Source organism: Hippocampus zosterae, chromosome 14 (assembly GCF_025434085.1).
Source record: "Hippocampus zosterae strain Florida chromosome 14, ASM2543408v3, whole genome shotgun sequence".
Lineage (NCBI taxonomy): Eukaryota > Metazoa > Chordata > Actinopteri > Syngnathiformes > Syngnathidae > Hippocampus > Hippocampus zosterae.
This window is the reverse complement of record NC_067464.1, coordinates 20,970,519-20,990,369: the sequence shown is the minus strand read 5'-3', so window position 1 is coordinate 20,990,369 and position 19,851 is coordinate 20,970,519. Positions and strand designations below refer to the sequence as shown.

Here is a 19,851-nt window from a genome sequence, read left to right as displayed (position 1 = left end):
GGGAATAACGGCAAGCTCAGAGTTAATTTGCTTGACTTGGTTTTTCACCGCTGCTGTGAGATGGGCACGCATGCCAAAAGCATAACCGATGGCTTGAAGTTTGAACTGAGATTCGTAGGCATGTCTCTTTGTAGAATTTATTTTCGGGGGTTCTTCGAAACCAAAACCGAAGTTGTTTTGCAACAATGCACATACACACTCTATACAGGTGTTGGTACCTGCTTGGGGTGTCCCTTTAGCGGCCACTTACACGCCCATCCTTCACTCATTGGCGGACTTCTTTGCCGCATGCCTGTCCTCACGTCTGCCTTTTCTCTCTCTCTCCATATATGTATGTATACACGCCCACCCTTCACTGATTGGCCGACTTCTTTGCCGCATGCCTGTCCACAGTCAATTCCGCCTTTTCTCTATATAAACAGCGTGTCGGCTGTCAGTCAGGTTTTGGAACTCGGCGCATACACAAGATGCTCCGCATCATAAGGCGTCCTGTCCATTTTGGAGAAAATTTGACTTTTAATGGCGCCTTATAGTCGTGAAAATACGGTACATTAATGTTGTTCAATAACTGCACACAAAAACAATATTGTTTCCTCTGGATTTTCCCGGAATTCCAGGTTTTTCAAATTTTAATGAAAATCTCTCTTGAGAATTGAGGATAATTTGCCTAAAATTAATCTGGATCTAATTAGTTGACAACATTGAACGAAGACGCGTATGAGTTTGTTGTTTTGCTTACACGAGCGTAGCCATGTTGAGAGACTCACACTCGTAATAGTAAAGAGATTTTCGTCTCTTTATAAACACACTTGCTAAACCCCAGTGGAACGAATAAAATACACAGTGGACAAGACAGTTGTAAAAATATATTTGGACAAAAAGGGAAACTCACAGATTGGCAGAAAAACGTGTCCGTCTGACTTCGAGTGTCGTCTCGGCTCGTTTAGTAGTGATGGGTCCAGTGACACCGATGCATTGGCACATGCGCCGGGCTCACAGAGCAAACCACGTGTCGATGCATGTGCTGGCTCATTACGTCACGTGATTGACACGTGAACTGCGTTGACACAGTCCAGGCTTCTAATTGACACACCGGCTGCGTTGACACACTCCAGGCTGCTAATTGACACATCGACTGTGTTGACACAGTCCAGGCTGCTAATTGACACATCGGCTGCGTTGACACAGTCCAGGCTGCTAATTGACACGTGAACTGCACCGGTGCAGTTTAGACTGCATCGGCTGCTTGGCACAGTACAGGCTGCGCCACTTAGTCCAGGGGGCGTCGACTCAGTGCAGAGGGCGTTGACGCAGCAAAAGCCCGCCACACAGTGTTTATAAGGAACACCTGCCGAAACAAGCCAGACCTCACTCACGCTCGCTTGTCGAAGCTCGTGTCAGTGCAGACTTCGTGTTCGTGCCTTGCCTTCCTTGCCGATTATGGAGCAGAGACGCAAATCATCCGCCGTGTGGGACCATTTTGATGTCCCGGAGAATAAGGTATTATTTATTTATTTATTCAAATCGCCTTCTGTCGCCGAGAGCCTCTCGGCGAGAGGCACTCGCCGAGTGCCTCTCAGATTATTGACGTGTTGTACCATTCTAATCCGAATACATTTCAAGGTAACTCTTAGTTACTTCTTATTCACATTTCATTACAGGTGAAATGTCGAATTTGCCAAGTCAATTCGCCAACAGAAGCACCTCCACCATGCTGAGGCATTATCGGGCCAAGCATGAGAATGAAGTTCGCGATACACCCGGTATTACGCCAGGTATACAAACGTTCACTCATCTTTTCACGGTTGCTATGTTGATGATTAATTGACAATCAGTAATTATTGGTTGACTCTCCACTCCATGTTTGACAATCAAGGTTCCAGGAAGCAGCTGTACTGGAAGAACCAACACACTTCTTTCCCAAACCTCTCCCACCTCGCAAAGGAGTTCCTTTGTATGCCAGCCTCATCCGTCCCTTGTGAGCGTGTGTTCTTCACAGCAGGAGAAATTGCTTGTAAAAGACGCAACAGGCTGAAGTTTAAAACATTGGAGCATCTTATTTTTCTCAATAAAAATGTGAAATCAAAGCCCACAAGCATCCTCATTCAAAAGATCTTCACATTATTTGAACACATTGAATGTTGCAAAATGAATGCATGGATGTGAATGATATTGTATACACTTCATCAAATCGATGAATGACCTTATGAAAATGTCTTGGAACAGTTGTAGATGCAAAACCGTGCTGGCAGCTACATAATGGATAATAAAAGAAAAATATCCCAAACCATAGGGATCCTCCCAAAACTAAGGATGTGCTGAATAAGAAATCCTTGTACACACTTTTATTACTTCCATATTTGACCTATTGTGTGGAAATATGGGGAAATGCCAGTAAAACACTGTTTTAAAACTACAATACAAAGCAATCAGAACAATTACTGGCTCCAAATAGACGGAACCCACAAATCCACTGTTTATCAAATTAAACAATGAAATCTCATGACCTGGTTGACTTCAAAATCGCCCAATTAATGTACAAAGCACACAATAACCTCCTTTGCCAAAACATCCAGAAGCTTTTTAAAATTCGAGAAAGTTGTCATAATTTAAGGGGTACTAACCTATACAGAAAAATCCAAAACACGAACAAACATCACGCAAAGGAGTGTATCTGTAATAGGTGTAAATCTGTGGAATGATTCTGAAACGGACCAGTAAAATGAGTAACTCTTTTGCTGAGATTAAAAATGAATTTGAGAGTAGTACAAGACAACTACACAAATCAGAATTAAGCTAATAAATTCGATACACCCATGAAATATAGCAATACATCAGGAATACATTGATGAGATTATTTAATATATTAATGAAATGTAGCATCCATTATGAATATGAGAAAATCGACATATACTTGTGCTCCAATGAGTATGTACTGTATATACAAACCTAAAGTTGTAAAAATGTATAGGTACAGCATACATAAGGGTAAAAGCATTTGTTGATATGTAGACTTTCTTTTCTATTTTGAAAAATGATCAATTCATATATAAGAAGGGGTAGGACTCTAGGGTTTTTTTACTTCTTTCTACTCCTTTGAACACATATTTGTGATGATGACTATTTTCTTTTCCTTTTTTTATATCTTACCTTCACTTTTTGCCAATTTATTACCGAATTGTATATTTTATATGTTCAATATACAAAAAAATTATCAGTCAGTAAAGTCTGTTGAGTGGGTTGGATGCAGGGATCTTGAAGGTCCAGCAGGTGGCAGTGGTCAGTGACACAGTATCAGCACAGTATCAACACAGTGTGTCAGTGTGTCGACACGCCTCATGAGGCCTCATGGACCCATCACTATCGTTTAGTTTAGCTGTTAACGTGACGTGTGACGTAGGGTGTGTGTCGTCGCTGCGTCGGCGCTGATTGGTTGAAGTCAAAAGACGCGCTTGCGTACATGTTCGCGCTGAAGCAGCAAGGAGCAGCGGACTACTGCTGAGGCTCGCTGAACTTGATGGTCGTCGCCACACCAGTAATACCCTTGCCTCGCGTTCTCATGGCCTCGCCATTTCTCTGAGATTTCGACATTTCGTTGAGAACGGCAGACACAAAGGGTGCACGCGTGCACACAAAAGGAAGATTAGTCATTGAATGTCGAGTATTTGAATAGCGTTTTGTGTAAACTGATTCATGCTTGTTCGGCCAGGTGTGTGCGCGCGCGCGTGTGTGTGTGTTTATTTATTTCCCCGGGATTTTCAGAAAAGTCTACTTTCACCTCTGCAATATACTACGTTGAAGCTAATCAGAGGCAAGTTATCAATTGAACCCCAAAAAGATAAATAGATGTTTCGAATCTTGTAAAGTGTGTTTTATCGTTCACGGTCTGTTTTTCCATGGGTGTCCTCATTGTCAAGTGACGTCATATTGAAGATGGACGATGAAGTCGCAGTCCTTTTTTCCGGGGTACTTAGGGGTATTCTTGTGCACTTTTCCTCGTTGTTGGTCGTAAAAGATGACCGTCATCTAATGCTGCATTGGAGGAAGGTGGGAAGGCGGAGGTGTCCTTAAAGGTTCGAGGTGAATGTGAACAACAAGAGATGTCTGCTTCCAAAATATTGTTCCTTGTTCTGGTTCATCACATTGAACTTTTGACTTCCAGCAAACCATTTTCAAAATTTATTTTATGTATATGAATAACTAGCTGGTTCGCCGCCCGGAGGGCGGCTCATCAGCTAGTTCCTGCGGAAGGCTGGTAAGGTGGTGGTTCGCCGCCCTCCGGGAGGCTCATCAGCTAGTTCCTGCGGAAGGCTGGTAAGGTGGGCCTTCGGCCCACAAAAGTGTTGTTGCTTGGTTCAACTTTTTGTTCATCTTCATTGCTTATCGCGAAAATAAAGAGATGTTTAGCTCTACTAAATAACTAACAATTTCATTGCAATGCTTGTGGGTAGACAACATTTTTTCGCTAAGATGCCCGCGCGATCGTAGTGAGCCACTGCCTGAGCGGCGCAGTGGCGGCGCGCAGCGGCGCGGTGAAGTAGGTACGTTTTGAAAAGGGACAGACGGAAGGACAGACCACGTGCGGGACGACGCGCAATATATATATAGATAGGGAATACCATGTCTTCAAAGAATTTCATTCATTTCAACAAATAAATGAATGCATGAAAATAACTGCATATCTTCACAGTACAAATGAGATCACGTGTGATGTGAAATGATTGCAATTAACTAAATTAATGCAATTAAATGATCTGTAAATATGTTCGTGTAAATTATTTTTTGCCGTTCATGGTCTGAGACTCAATGCGGGGTTGCCATTGTGTTGTGGCGTCAGTTTGAATCAGGTCGGTAAAGTCAGCGTCCTTTTTTTTGCAACTCGGACCTCTGAGTTCTCAGTGGATTTTTGGTGGACTTTTTCTGCTTGGATGTCAGAAAGTCCGACCTCACACCTGCAAATGCAGCACAAGGCGTGTACGTCACTACAGCTGCTTGTCCAAGGAACCCACCATGTGCATTTGTAACATAATTAAGAGTTGACTTTATCCGTGTTTTTGGACACACATTTACAAACCCCTCATGCACTTCAAATTAAGTGCCACCACTGTGAGGGGAAAAAAAACATGTTCCTCCTCATACCACTTCAACTGGTAGTACCCGGAGAAAACCTACGAAGGCGTGGGGAGAACATGTAAACTCCACACAGGACGGCCGGCGTTAGGAATCGAACCACCGTGCCGCCCAAGATTAATTTTGTTTTCAAATTCACTGGTGAAAGTCGAGATCATTTGTCATTCTTCAAAACTCTTCTGGATATTCAGCATGTGTTAGCCCAAATGCAGATGGGAGATTCTTGGCTCAACGTTAGCTCCTGGAGAATGTTCTGAAATGCTTGTTGCTATGCATCGTGTTATTAATGTAATCAAGATGAGATACAGTGAGTGTCTATCATGATGCTATGTAATATTGAGTCACTCTATGAGGTTAGAAACACAGCCTCCATGACTGCTTCCCTAGCTGTAGGCTGATTCGATTCCAATGTGTGAATCCTGGTTACACTTGGAGTTGCTCTGATTTGTCAAACGAGGGTGGGGGGGGGGTATGAACATGAACTCATTTGTCACGTGAATCATGTACCGGTACACTAAATCACTGTTAAGGAATTATTCCGCTAGAAGTAGTAGTAGAACATTGTTGAATTTCATCTTGCTATGAGAACTATTGACACTAGTCTCTCTCCTGAACATCTGCTGAAGTAGTTAAAACAAAGAATGTACTGTGAAGTTTAGAGCCCATTTCCCTTTGGTTAATTAACAGCCCCCCAAGGGTTTTCTCGCCTCCACCACCTCATAAAAGTCCCTGAAGGCTCTCAAGTGCCCTCAAAGAGGAACCCTAATCTCAAGATCTGTGACCAGAAGGTATTTCCTGCTCAATGTTATTACAATCAACTTTAGTGCCCTCGACCCCCACCACTTCTGGGGCCCCCCTCCACGGGACATGTTTTAGAGGAGCTCTTATCTCAGGTGTCTGTGTTCCTGCCATCGCACCAAATGGGGGGTAGTGGTGGTCTGGTCTCACCTCACCGCTCCTGGCTTCCTCCGGCCACACCGGGTCAGATGACATGTTACTTTCTTTGTTTTGGGATTTGCATGAGAGGCGTACCTCCCCGCCTCTCATTATCATATTGTCTCTATATAATCTCATGAATGTGTTTCTTCGGGGCTTCCTGATGAAATCTGAGACTCACAGGAGCCCGAATCGATTCGTGTTGCGTTGCGATAAACTGAAGAAAAGACTACGTGGTGTTGGGTCTTCTTCCACCTTATAGAGAGATAAAAGAATCTGTAACCAAGGAAGGGCCAAGAGCAAATTGACAGCTCCCATTCCTCAACAATCACATACATTGTTTCTGTCACAAAAGCCGAACAAGGTTGGTAGTTTTTTACATTGTATGGTAGATTGGGTAGGTGCTTGGATGACACACCACAACACTCTCTCTCCTGCTAACCATGTTTTGGCAGGCACCCAAGAGAAATTTGCAACCCAATTCTATGACTACGGTTGCAATGGCGAGTCCAACAGAGGCCATTTGAGTAGCGTTGAGACCAAAAATAGGGAGTGAAAAGGAAATGTGCTTTAGTTTGGTGTCGATGTTCATGTACGTGCATTTCTGATTTAGAGTTTAATTCTGGCTCCGGCCTTCCTGTGTGGAGTTTGCTCGTTCTCCCCGTGCCTGTGTGGGTTTTCTCCAGGCACTCCAGTTTCCTTCCACATTTCCACATCCCAAAATGCATGGTAGGTTAACGGATCACTCGAAATTGTCCTCAGGTGTGAGTGTGAATGGTTGTTCATCTCTGTGTGCCCAACCGGTTCAGGGTATTCCCGCCTTGTGCCCGAAGATACCTGGGATAGGCTCCGGCACATCCCGGCACCACTTGTGAGGATAAAGCAGATCGTAAAATGGATGGATGGAAGTACACTCTCTTAGGGGTGTCAAATTATCGCGTTAATTGTGAATGATTAATTACATCCATATTTAGCGTGTTATGTTTTTTATCGCGTTAATCTAAATTTTAATCTCTAACTTTATTGTTTCTGTAGGTGGGTTGCCTTTTTCTAATTCTGTATCCCTTTTACGTGTTAGCTTCCTGTGTTCAGGTTGTTGAGGGTAGGGAAACAACTGTCAGTCACAGCCAGTTTCAGTTATTCAGTCAATGGAAGGTCTTGTATTTAAAAAAAATGGTTCAACTGAATTGGTTGCCAGCCAATCACAGGGCACACATAGAGGAACAACCAATTGCGCTCACACTCATACCAAGGGACAATTTAAAGCCTTGCATTGACCTGCCGCACCTGCTTTTGGAATGTGGGAGGAAACCGGAGTAAAACCCACCTTCTGGAAAACCCACGCGGACACGGAGAGAACATGCAAACTCCACAAAGAAAGGCAGCAGCTGAATATATATATCTTTCTATATGTGTGTGTGTGTGTGTGTGTGTGTGTGTGTGTGTGTGTGTGTGTGTAGGGTGCCCCAAAAAACTGTATACACATTTTAGCAGCTGATAACTCAATTATTTATTCTTTCTTTAAAGACTGAACCCATTGAACCAGACTTGACTTTGAAGAAAGGAAATGTATTCTAAAATGCTACTGGAAGTATGGAAACGCAGTAGAAGTGCAAAGCCAATTTCGGAGGGAGTTTAACAAAGAACCACCAACACGAGTGACTATCACTCGAATTAGAGATTAGTTTGAAACTGATGCAAATGTTCAGGACGTCTATAAGAGGCGTTTCGGAAGACCACGTACATGGACAAGCCCCACAAAAGAAAGAAAGATTACTGGAAACGTTTCAACGAAGTCCAAGAAAGTCTTTGCGCCAAGCTTGTTGTGAGGTAGTCATGACGTGTGGCATTCCATCGCTTCGCGTTGTCAGCAGTGTCTGGAGCAGAACGGACATCAGTTTGAGAACACGCGATAACAAGACAATAGAATGATATTTGTAAATTCTTTTACATGTTGAAAATTATTCAAATTATAATAAACCCCAAATGTACGATTATTGCATTTTGGGGACACCTGTGTGTGTGTGTGTGTGTATATATATATATATAACACATAATAATTAATCACCATTTTATCAGCCTTCGTATGAATTGCAATCACTTTGCGTCACCCCAGTGGATCAGCACTGAGCACGTTGTAGCCAGGGCTTACCATCTCAGTACCATTATGAAAACCTTAAAAACGTGAAGAATCAAAAGGGACATTCAAGGCCATTAAGTCTTTTAATATTTAAAATTGGATTTGGCACGTCGTGTTGTGTCCTTTACACCCCAAGCGTGTGTGAGTTTCATAAAGGACGAGACCATCCTCGAATCCCCCACTTCGCTCTCTTGCTGTAGTCCGATCACCCACCCTCTTCGACGCCGATTTGGTTGAATCCAAAACACAACATCATGGCGATTGATGGTAAGTCGGCGTGAACCGTTTCTTTTCTTTCCTATTTACCTCCACCGTCACAAACACCTGCCATGTGGGACTTCTTATGGTTCAAACGTCATATGTTCGCGTCGACGGGAAAAAAAGACATTAATCATCCTCGTCGAATGAAATGGAAGTTTAATTGCTGATCGTTAGCGGTTATTTGTTGTGGTAGTTTTGCGTGGAGTCCAGTCTCATTTTGTTGGTGCTGAAGGGACAGTTCTGCTATGTTTTAATTGAAACGGAAGTCTCGACAGTCTCGACATTGTACAACCCCTTGATGAGCATCATTTAATTTCTATTTGGCGTTTAATACAGACGTTATTTGTACGATGAGTGTTTGTACCCGAGGTATGTTTATGCATAGAACTTTGTAGGTTGTACGCAGCTATGGTGTTACTGTAAAATGAGTGTTTGCACTCGAGGTTATATTTAAGCATGTAACTTTGTTGCAGCTTTGGTCTTTATTTGAACATCTTGTCGAAAAGCTTGCCCTATGAGATATGTTATTTTAAATGCTACAGAAAACAGGTCACGGAAGCTAAATAAAAAGAAACGACCTCTTTTCTAACAGACTGGTCTTTCAAGTGCTGACGAACTGCTCGATATTTCCTAGTAAAACGCAGTTTATCTTAAATATTGTGTTCAAATGCACAGTATTGGCCATAGTTATTTGCGTGGATGGAATTGTGGTTTAAAAACCAAGTTTTAATCATGAGTCTAAAGTCAATTACGGTACTCGCATATCGTTGTTACTCAGGGTGACACAATTTGTTTCAATTACGATGCGAAGTGGCAGCACGGGAGACAATTGATTGCCATAACCGCCTCACAGTTTGGGGTTTTTACCCAGCCTCTGGTCATCCTTTGTGGGGTTTGATTTTTCTCCAGTGCTTGTTTGGGATTCCACCCACGTTCCAAGAAAATACATTTTTCAATTCTAAATTGTCCCGACGTGCGAATGGTTTTGTTTTGATGTGCTGCATGATTGGCGGTCAACCAGTAGTCTCCCCGGCCTCTCACCCAGAGTTAAATGCGATAGGTAGGTTCCCGTGACCCGAATGAGGATTATTTATATATAAATAACAACAGTATTGGGGTGGCCCGGTAGTCCAGTGGTTAGCGCGTCAACTTCACAGTGCAGAGGTTCAATTCCAGCTCCGGCCTCCCTGTGTGGAGTTTGCATGTTCTCCCCCCGGCCTGCGTGGGTTTTCTCCGGGTGCTCCGGTTTCCTCCCACATTCCAAAAACATGCATGGCAGACTGATTGAACACACTAAATTGTCCGAAGGTGTGAGTGTGAGCGCGCATGGTTGCTCGTCTCTGTGTGCCCTGCGATTGGGTGGCAACCGGTTCAGGGTGTCCCACACCTTCTGCCCAAAGACGGCTGGGATAGGCTCCGGCACCCCCGCGACCCAAGTGTGGATTAAACGGTTCGGAAAATGGATGGATGTAACTACAGTGTGAGAAACTGCAGCACTTTAAAATTACAGAATGCACTTTACTGCTTGGGCTTAGGCGCTTGAGACTGTTGAATTAATGCGAACGTGTAAACCTTTGAAGGAGTTACTTTTCTACATGTCTATATTTTGTTACCTGATAAGAGACTACAAATGTAGATTAGCTGTATGCCAAATTGTGCACAGTTACTCAGGTGGTATACGAGTGTTCATTAATGTGCATTGTCCCTGTCAAATAAAAATGAAAAATTAATGTAGTTTGGCATCGTCCTGCTGAAATAAGCAGAGAAGTCCCTGAAAAGGAAGTTGCTTCAATAGCAGCATATGTGTCTCCAAAACCTGTGTGTACCTTTCAGCATTCACGGTGCTTTCACATATGTGCAAGTTACTTATGCCATGGGCATGAACACCCCCCCATACCAATACAGATGCTGGCCTTTGACATTTGTGCTGATGGGCCTTTTCCTTTTTACATTTTTGGGTTCACACAAAACCTATACGTAGTGGCCAATAGGTACGTTTTGACACACACCAATGGAAAAGAGTATTATTCTACATGTGGTGTTTACAGGACTGGTCCAAACTAGTCCAAACATTGTTGTTTCCCAACCCAGAGGATGGTGGTTCAATCCCTTGACCATTGCGACCATGTCGAAGTGTCATTGAGCCAGATACTGAAATTGCTCCTGATGCTGCATCATCAGTAGGTGAAAGAGGTAACAGTGTAAAGTGCTTAGAGTACCCGAGGTAGAAAAGCGCTATATCAGTGACAGCACATTTACCAAAATGTTTGTTCAAAAAAGGTTGCACACCTGCTCTATACGGTAGTGAGTGATTGTGTTGTCGTCACAGCTTCACTGTATTATCCTTGTTTAAGATTTAGGTAATGTTTCTCAGGAAATTAAACCCCGGCCTTCTCTTCACACTAACCTTAAATTATTGCTACTGGGAGCTTTAATAAAGTATGCCCTTGTTACAGTTTGTGCCTAAACTCTACACGCACACACACAGACACTATTATTTTTGGCCTTGTGTTGGTCGGACAAGGTGAGAGGTCTTGTACTCTAGTGATTTTTGTTTAGTTTATCGATTGATAAATGTATGGCCAACTATTTTGAGGGCTGACTTGCTGCCATTCTGATTTTCTGTCATATAATTCATCAATCATGCCTTCTGGTAATAATAATAATAATAATAATAAATGCTCTTGCGACGCGGAGGCGTAGTCTAATTTGGCTGGGTCGTCACAGTACGTAGAGCCGATCAGCTTCACCAGGGCCCGCCAATGACCACGGTCATGAGCCAGGTCCGCTGCATCCTCCAGGGTAAGGCCCTGGTGTTTGAGATCCTTTCTGATGACATTAAGCCATCTGGTGTGGGGTATGCCGCGTGGCCTTTTCCAGCCGGCTGTCGCTGGATCAAATGAGAAGATGGCACGAGTTGGGTGTTCCGGGGGTAATCGGAGGAGATGTCCAAGCCAACGAATGCGCCTCTGAGCGGCCAGTCGGGATACAGGGGGCTGAAAAGTATGTTTTCGGAGGTCTGAGTTGCAAACATGGAGGTGCCAGTGTGTCAAGATGGTTCTGAGTGACCTGCTGTCAAAGCTGTCGATCCTCTTGGCCAGGGTCTTGTTTAAAGGCCAGGATTCTGCACCATACATGAGGATGGGAAGAACTGCTGAGTTATAAATGTGCATTTTCTTCTGGTAAGAAGGCCAGTATTCACGTATAAGGGTCCCAATATTTTTTTCTGAAAAGTGGGAATTTAATTGACTGAGATGTTACTTGTTATAGGTTTAGGTTTGTAACAAAATAACATTTTGTTACAACATTTTTGCTTCTATTATATGTGATACATGAAGCAACCTGCAATGCATTTAAGAGAACGTGGCTCCGAACACAACATCCGAAAAATAAAGTTCATTGCTTTGAAAATGTTCATCCAATGTTGAGGGTGATGGACAACACTACATTGTGTTTATTTTTAAAAACAGCTGCCTGATGGAGAAGTGGGAATGAGCATGATGGCGTGCAAATAATGCAACAACGGGTGATTATCAACAAATCACTTCAAACCTATATTTTCTGCTGAATCCAAACATGTTGTCGTGAGTAGCATGGTGCCATTTAAAAAAAAGACGATTTGCACCGATGTAGGCGTCCCATAAGCAAAGTCTACTTGATTCACCGCCAATTGAAGCACCTTCTCTCCTTCCATTTACATGTCCCTAAGATCGTAGAGTAAGAAACTGATTTACCCTGCCTTCGATAACTTTGCCGTGGCCGGTAGGATGATTAAAAAAAATATATCATAAATAGGTGCAGCACAGTAGTCGGTTGGTTAGCCCACTGGCCTCACAGTGCAGAGGTGCGGGGTTCGATTCCGGGTCTGGCCTTCCTGTGTAGAGTTTGCATGTTCTTCCTGCATGGGTTTTCTCCGGGTTCTCCGGTTTTCTGCCACATTCCAAAAACATGCTTTCCAGGTTAATGGAACACTCTAAATTGTCCCGAGCTGTGATTAGGGTTGTTCACACGGCACACATTTGTTCCGGTGCTGCACTGATGTATTTTGTTGCAATATATCTTACACCAGAGCAAATTTTGTGGAGCGTTCCCATGTACAAAGCCGTTGAGTGTGTTTGCCCCGATGCAGCCTCACTTGCCTTCACACGGCAGATTCTGCAGCGGTGCAAAACGATAGAAAACAAAGAGCTGTTGTGTTGGTTCTTTTTAAAACATACACAACTCAAGCAACTGCTGTCCAGGCACTTACTTCTCCTTCTCGGTCTCTGTGCCTTCTGCTCGAGAGGCGTTCAATGACTGCCCCCGAAAACGTAAATCAACGATGACTTCAATGACACTCAGAAAAGCAAACATATACGCGCCAGACAGAAAATCAAGTACTCACATCAACTGCGTGCTTGGCCATTAAGTGGTATTTCAGACTCGACGTGCTATGATGATAGCTCAGTTTACGACTGCAAAACATCCAGGTAACTTTGGTCTTGTCTGTGGAACTATCCGGCAACTTTATACAAGTAAACTTTCCGTTAAAATTAATTTTAACTAATGCCGATGACAACACGCTAAACTGACAGCTCTAGGATATATATATATATATATATATTCATTCATCTTCCGAGCCGCTTGATCCTAGGCGGCCCGGTAGTCCAGTGGTTAGCACGTCGGCTTCACAGTGCAGAGGTACTGGGTTCGATTCCAGCTACGGCCTCCCTGTGTGGAGTTTGCATGTTTTCCCCGGGCCTGCGTGGGTTTTCTCCGGGTGCTCCGGTTTCCTCCCGCATTCCAAAAATATGTGTGGCAGGCTGATTGAACACTCTAAATTGTCCCTCGGTGTGAGTGTGAGCGCGAATGGTTGTTTGTTTCTGTGTGCCCTGCAATTGGCTGGCAACCGATTCAGGGTGTCCCCCGCCTACTGCCCGAAGACAGCTGGGATAGGCTCCAGCACCCCCCGCGGCCCTAGTGAGGATTAAACGGTTCGGAAAATGGATGGATGTAACAAACAGTGTGAGAAACTGCAGCACTTTAAAATTGAAGATGAATGAATGAATGAATATATATATATACTAGCCTCCGGGCGGCTCATCAGCTAGTTCCTGCGGAAGGCTGGTAAGGTGGGCCTTCGGCCCACAAAAGTGTTGTTGCTTGGTTCAACTTTTTGTTCATCTTCATTGCTTATCGCGAAAATAAAGAGATGTTTAGTTCTACTAAATAACTAACAATTTCATTGCAATGGTTGTGGGTAGACAACATTTTTTCGCTAAGATGCCCGCACGATCGTAGTGAGCCACTGCCTGAGCGGCGCAGTGGCGGCGCGCAGTGGCGGCGCGCAGTGGCGGCGCGCAGCGGCGCGGTGAAGTAGGTACGTTTTGAAAAGGGACAGACGGAAGGACGGACCGCGTGCGGGACGACGCGCAATATATATATATATATATATATATATATATATATATATATATATATATATATATATATATATACATAATTCCAAGTTATACGAATCTTGGGACTTTTGAATTTAAGCAATGCGCTTGTGACCAGTAGCTAAACGGAAAGATTTTTTTTTTTTTTTTTTTTTAAAGAAGTGCATTGTTCCAATGGCAAAACAAATGTGATACATTCTAGAGCACTACAGAACACATTAAGGTTGATGTGCTAAACCTTTTGGAGCTGTGATACATATTCACAGTGGAAGACGTGAGGGGTATTTCAAACTTAAACCTGTCGGCTGATCCCCTGCTGCACAGCTCTGAGACTCGGAGGCTTTCGCAAGTGTAAGTAATAGCTAAGAATTACAACCGCTGCTTGATCGTCGGGATGACCTAGCTACTGAATAGATTCTATTTGGACCTATGGCAGATTTGTCATGTCACCTTAATTGGGAGAATTTAGTGCAATGCTGTGTTTTTAATTTTTTTATAGAACTTCACAGATGGATGGACTGACATTTGGAGTGTTGGGGTAACGTGTTACAAAAGCACCACATTGTGATCTGTTGTCAAAGGAGGAATAAAAATAAATAAAAGCACAGAAGGAAGAGGGTTCCTTCTGTGCTTTTATTTTGGAGAGTCCGCTTTCGGGGACCTTCTGTTTCTCTTCCTTCAATTATCAGGCTGGGCCGGAGGGTGCTCCCACACCTGCAATTAATCAACAATCACTTCCTGCATATAAGAGCTCTGTTGATCAGCTGCAGGTGTGGGAGGATTGTCCGGGCTAAAGGTAGAGAAATACATTCTAAGATGTTAAATGACAGCGATCTTTAATCAGAGATGTAATACAGTTTTTATTTATTTATTTAATTAATTTTCTGGGGCTTTACGCCCCCAGGCAGGGTCACCCTTGACAAACAGGTCCTAGGTGAGGGACCAGACAAAGCACGGCTCACAAGCCCCTTATATATCAATGGCGCACTCGGTTTCCCTTGCCCGAACGCGCGTCACCGGGGCTCCCCTCTGGAGCCAGGCTTGGAGGTGGGGCTCGTTGATGGGGTCCTGGTGGCCGGGCCTACACCCACGAGGCCCGGCCGGGCTCAGCCCGAAGAGGCAAGGTGGGTCCCCCTTCTCATGGTCTCACCACCCATGGGAGGGGCCAAAGGGGTTGGGTGCAATGTGAGCTGGGCGGCAGCCAAAGGCGGGGACCCTGGCGGTCTGATCCTCGGCTGTAGAAGCTAGCTCTTGGGAAATTGAATGTCACCTCTCTGCCAGGGAAGGAGCTCGAGCTGGTATGCGAGGCAGAGAAGTTCCGACTGGATATACTCGGACTTGCCTCCACACACAGCCTGGGTTCTGGTACCAGTTCTCTCGAGAGGGGTTGGACTCTCTTCCACTCTGGAGTTGTTGTGTACAGTGGAGATGGGGCGCTGCTGACTTTGACATGGAACGTTGTGAACCGGTGGGCAGAGTACTTCGAAGACCTCCTCAACTCCACCAACACGCCTTCCTTGGAGGAAGCAGAGTCTGAGGACCTTGAGGTGGGCTCTCCTATCTCTGTGGTTGAAGTCACCGATGTGGTTAAAAAGCTCCTCGGTGATAAGGCCCCAGTGGTGGATGAGATCCACCCGGAATTCCTCAAGGCTCTGGATGTTGTGGAGCTGTCCTGGTTGACGCGCCTCTGCAACATCGCATGGTCAACAGGGAGAGTGCCTCTGGATTGGCAGACCGGGGTGGTCGTCCCTCTTTTTAAAAAGGGGGTCGGAGGGTGTATTCCAACTACAGAGGGATCACACTCCTCAGCCTCCCTGGTAAGGTCTATTCAGGGGTGCTGGAGAGGAGGGTCCGTCAGGAAGTCGAGCCTCAGATTGAAGAGGAGCAGTGTGGTTTTCGTCCCGGCCGTTGAACAGTGGTCCTCGAGGTTTCTCTCCCGCCACTTTCCTCCTTTGAATGCCTTGCCTGTCAAATATCCGGACCCATTCCCACGATTATTGTCACAGTGTACCGCTCCCCCAAACCCCACCGCGACTTTTTAAATGAAGTGACTACTGTCCTCACCCATCTCTCCTCTCTGTCACCAAATGTAATTATCCTGGGAGATTTTAATATACATATGGACAACACTGCTCTTCCTCTCACCATTGACTTCACTTCTTCAATTAACAGTTTTGGTTTTGATCATTTAGTAGATTTTCCCACACACATCAAAGGTCACACCCTGGATCTGATCTGCTGCTCTGGTATTTCCCCCTCCAACTGTACTGCTGACGAACTTCCAATAACGGACCACTTCCTTATCTCATTCAACATTACACTCCAGCTCTCAACCTCCAAATCACCCCGGACCATTGTTTACCGTAATATTAAAGACATTAACATTGACTCTCTCACTGCATGGCTTACCACCCTGACTCCGGACATTGACTCCACTCCTGATGATTTGGTTTTCCGATATAACTCTGGTCTCACCAGCATCCTCAATACGCTCGCCCCCGTCAAGTCCCGCTCTGTCCTTTTTACTCGGTCTGCCCCTTGGTTCACCCCTCATCTACGTTCCTTGAAATCCCAAAGCCAGCAGCTTGAGAGACTTTATAGGAAAACCGGCCTCACTGCTCACAAGGACATCTATGCAGCTCAACTATCCCTCTACAAGGATTCCATCTCTCAAGCAAAATCACATTACTACTCCGGACTCATCTGCTCCAATGCTGGAAATACTAAGACTCTCTTTTCCCTTTGGAACAGAATCACTCAACCTCCTGACTCCCTACCACCTCACTTTTACTCTCGTGACACCTGCAACGCACTTCTCCTCTTTTTCAACGAAAAAATCAACAGAATCCACCAGCATCTGGGCTCCTCTATACCTTTCCCCTCCTCTGACCTTCTCACCCCTTGCAAACTGTTCTCTTCTTTTGAACTCCCCCATCTCTCATTAATTTCAGACCTCATCATTAAATCCAAGACTTCCTCCTGTCAGCTCGATCCCCTCCCCACAGTTCTGGTCAAATCCTGCCTACCCTCTCTGCTTCCCTTCATCTCAGCCATTATCCAGTCCTCTCTGTCGACTGGAATTGTTCCTGTGCTCTTCAAAACTGCAGCTGTCACCCCAATCCTGAAAAAACCTGTTTCAGATCCCAATGACTTCAATAACCTACGCCCCATTTCCCATCTTCCCTTCATCTCGAAAATTCTGGAGAAAACTGTCGCCTCTCAGCTCCCCTCCCACCTCACCGACAATAGTCTTTATGAACAATTCCAGTCCGGCTTCCGTCCCCGTCACAGTACTGAAACAGCCCTCATAAAAATCACAAACGATCTCATGGCAGCAGACTCTGGCCTTATCTCCATCCTCATCCTCCTTGACCTGAGTGCAGCCTGCGACGCAATCTCTCACCCCATCCTCCTCAATAGACTCTCTACCATAGGCCTCACCAACACCCCTCTATGTTGGTTCCACTCATATCTCACTGGCCGCTCTAAGTTCATTCAACTTGATTCTTTTACTTCACAATCCCTCCCCGTTTCTTCTGGTGCTCCCCAGGGTTCTGTCCTCGGTCCGCTCCTCTTCATTGTCTACCTCCGTCCGCTCTGAAACATTTTCCGCAAATTTGGCTTACACTTTCACTGCTTTGCGGATGACACCCAGCTCTATCTCTCCAGCAAACCCGACGCTTCTCTCCCACCCTCATCCCTCTCTCACTGTCTCTCAGAAATCAAATCTTGGTTCACCCATAATTTCCTCAAGCTAAACAGCAATAAAACTGAACTCCTACTCGTCGGTACCAAATCCACTCTAAACAAAGCCGACAGTTTCTCCCTCACAATTGATAATGCCACTATATCTCCTTCCCCCCAGGTGAAGAGTCTGGGTGTCATCCTTGACAGTTCACTTTCCTTTCACTCCCACATCAATAACATTACCCGGTCCGCTCATTTCCACCTTCGCAATATAAACCGCCTCCGTCCCTCACTCACTCCACACACCACCGCTATCCTTGTTCAGAGTCTCGTCACTTCCCGTATTGACTACTGCAACTCACTCCTCTTCGGTGTCCATCAAAAATTCCTCCATAAACTTCAACTTGTTCAGAATTCAGCAGCCCAGATCATCACAAGAACCTCCTCCTTCCATCATATCACCCCCATCCTCCGACAGCTCCACTGGCTTCCTGTCAAACTTAGAATCAACCTCAAATTACTTCTCTATACATTCAAAGGCATCCATAACCTTGCGCCCCCCTATCTGTCAGATCTTCTTCAAATCTCCATTCCCTCTCGCTCACTCAGGTCCTCATCCTCCCTCCACCTTTTTCTACCCTGTGCCCGTCTCAGTTCAATGGGGTGCAGAGCTTTCAGTCGCTATGCCCCCAAACTCTGGAACTCACTTCCTCCCAACATTCGTAATATTGACTCTCTTTCCTTATTCAAAACCCAGCTCAGAACCCACCTATTCAGACTTGCCTACCCGCCTTAAATCTGTCTTTCTTTATTTATTATTTTATCTGTGTTTTACTCTTGGTCTTGGGTGTACAGTGTCCTTGAGTGTTGTGAAAGGCGCTTACAAATGTGTTGTATTATTATTATTATTTGGGAATTCGCCCAACCAGTTTACATGTGTTTTGTGGACTTAGAGAAGGCTTGTTTGACCGTGTCCCTCGGAGAGTTCTGTGGGGGGTGCTTTGTGGGTATAGGGTACCGACCCCCCTGATACGGGCTGTTCGGTCACTCTACCACTGATGTCAGAGTTTGGTTTGCATTGCCGGCAGTAAGTCGGAATCGTTTCCAGTGAGGGTAGGACTCCGCCAAGGCTGCCCTTTGTCGCCGATTCTGTTCATAACCTTTATGGACAGAATTTCTAGGCACAGCCGAAGCGTTGAGGGGGTCCGTTTTGGTGGCCTCAGTATTGCATCTCTGCTTTTTGCAGATGATGTGGTACTGTTGGCTCCTTCAAACAGGGCTCTCCAACTCTCACTGGAGCGTTTCGCAGCCAAGTGTGAAGCGGTTGGGATGAAAATCAGCACCTCCAAATCTGAAAAAATGGTCCTCAGTCGGAAAAGGGTTGAGTGCCCCCTCCGGGTCGGGGAGGAGATCTTACCCCAAGTGGAGGAGTTTCTTAGGGTCTTGTTCACGAATGAGGGCAGAAGTGAGCGAGAGATCGACAGGCGGATCGGTGCAGCATCTGCTGTGATGCGGACGTTGTATCGGTCTGTCGTGGTAAAGAAGGAGCTGAGCCAAAGGGCGAAGCTCTCAGTTTACCAGTCGATCTACGTTCCAACCCTCATCTATGGTCACGAGTTATGGGTCGTGACCGAAAGACCGAGATCCCGGATACAAGGGGCCGAAATGAGTTTTCTCCGCAGGGTGTCCGGGCGCTTCCTTAGAGATGAGGTGAGAAGCTCGGTCATCCGGGAGGGGCTCAGAGTCGAGCCGCTTCTCCTCCACATCGAGAGGTGCCAGATGAGGTGGCTTGGGCATCTGATTCGGATGTCTCCTGAACGCCTCCTTGGTGAGGTGTTCCGGGCATGTCCCACCGGGAGGAGACCCCGAGGAAGACCCAGGAAACCATGGAGAGACTATGTCACCCAGCTGGCCTGGGAACGCCTCGGGATTCCCCGGGGAGAGCTGAAAGAAGTAGCTAGGGAGAGGGAAGTCTGGGCTTCCCTGCTAAAGCTGTTGCCCCCGCGACCCGGCCTTGGATAAGTGGTAGAAGATGGATGGATGGATGGATTTAATTTTGGAACTGTGACTTTGAGACATATTTTTTTGGGACTGTACAGTGGTTCCTCTACTTATGAATAGGGATCGCCAAATGAAGCCTCATGAAGAAATGAAGCTTTGCAGCCAATTGGTTTGCACATGTAGCAAAGGCTCATGGTGCTTTATTTACTCTATGGCGCCATCAAGTGGTCTAGAAGGTTAAGAGGTCAACAGTTTTAAGAATTCAATGGCTATGTG

The 19,851-nt window shown here is 45.3% G+C and overlaps 1 protein-coding gene across 4 annotated transcripts in view; it reads left to right on the top strand.

The window, feature by feature from the left end:
• The window catches only part of syt14a (synaptotagmin XIVa), a 68,130-nt gene that overhangs the window by 6,067 nt on the left and 42,212 nt on the right, over positions 1–19,851 (top strand). The window contains exon 1 of one of the 4 annotated variants that reach the window (XM_052085756.1): positions 8,434–8,473. The exons of 2 other annotated variants lie outside the window; for them this stretch is intronic. In XM_052085756.1, coding sequence (XP_051941716.1) covers positions 8,461–8,473 — 13 coding nt within the window. In that variant the 5' untranslated portion in view covers positions 8,434–8,460. Of the gene's footprint in view, positions 1–8,433; positions 8,474–19,851 lie in introns of those variants that run through there. One more of the 4 variants, XM_052085758.1, reaches the window with a different exon arrangement.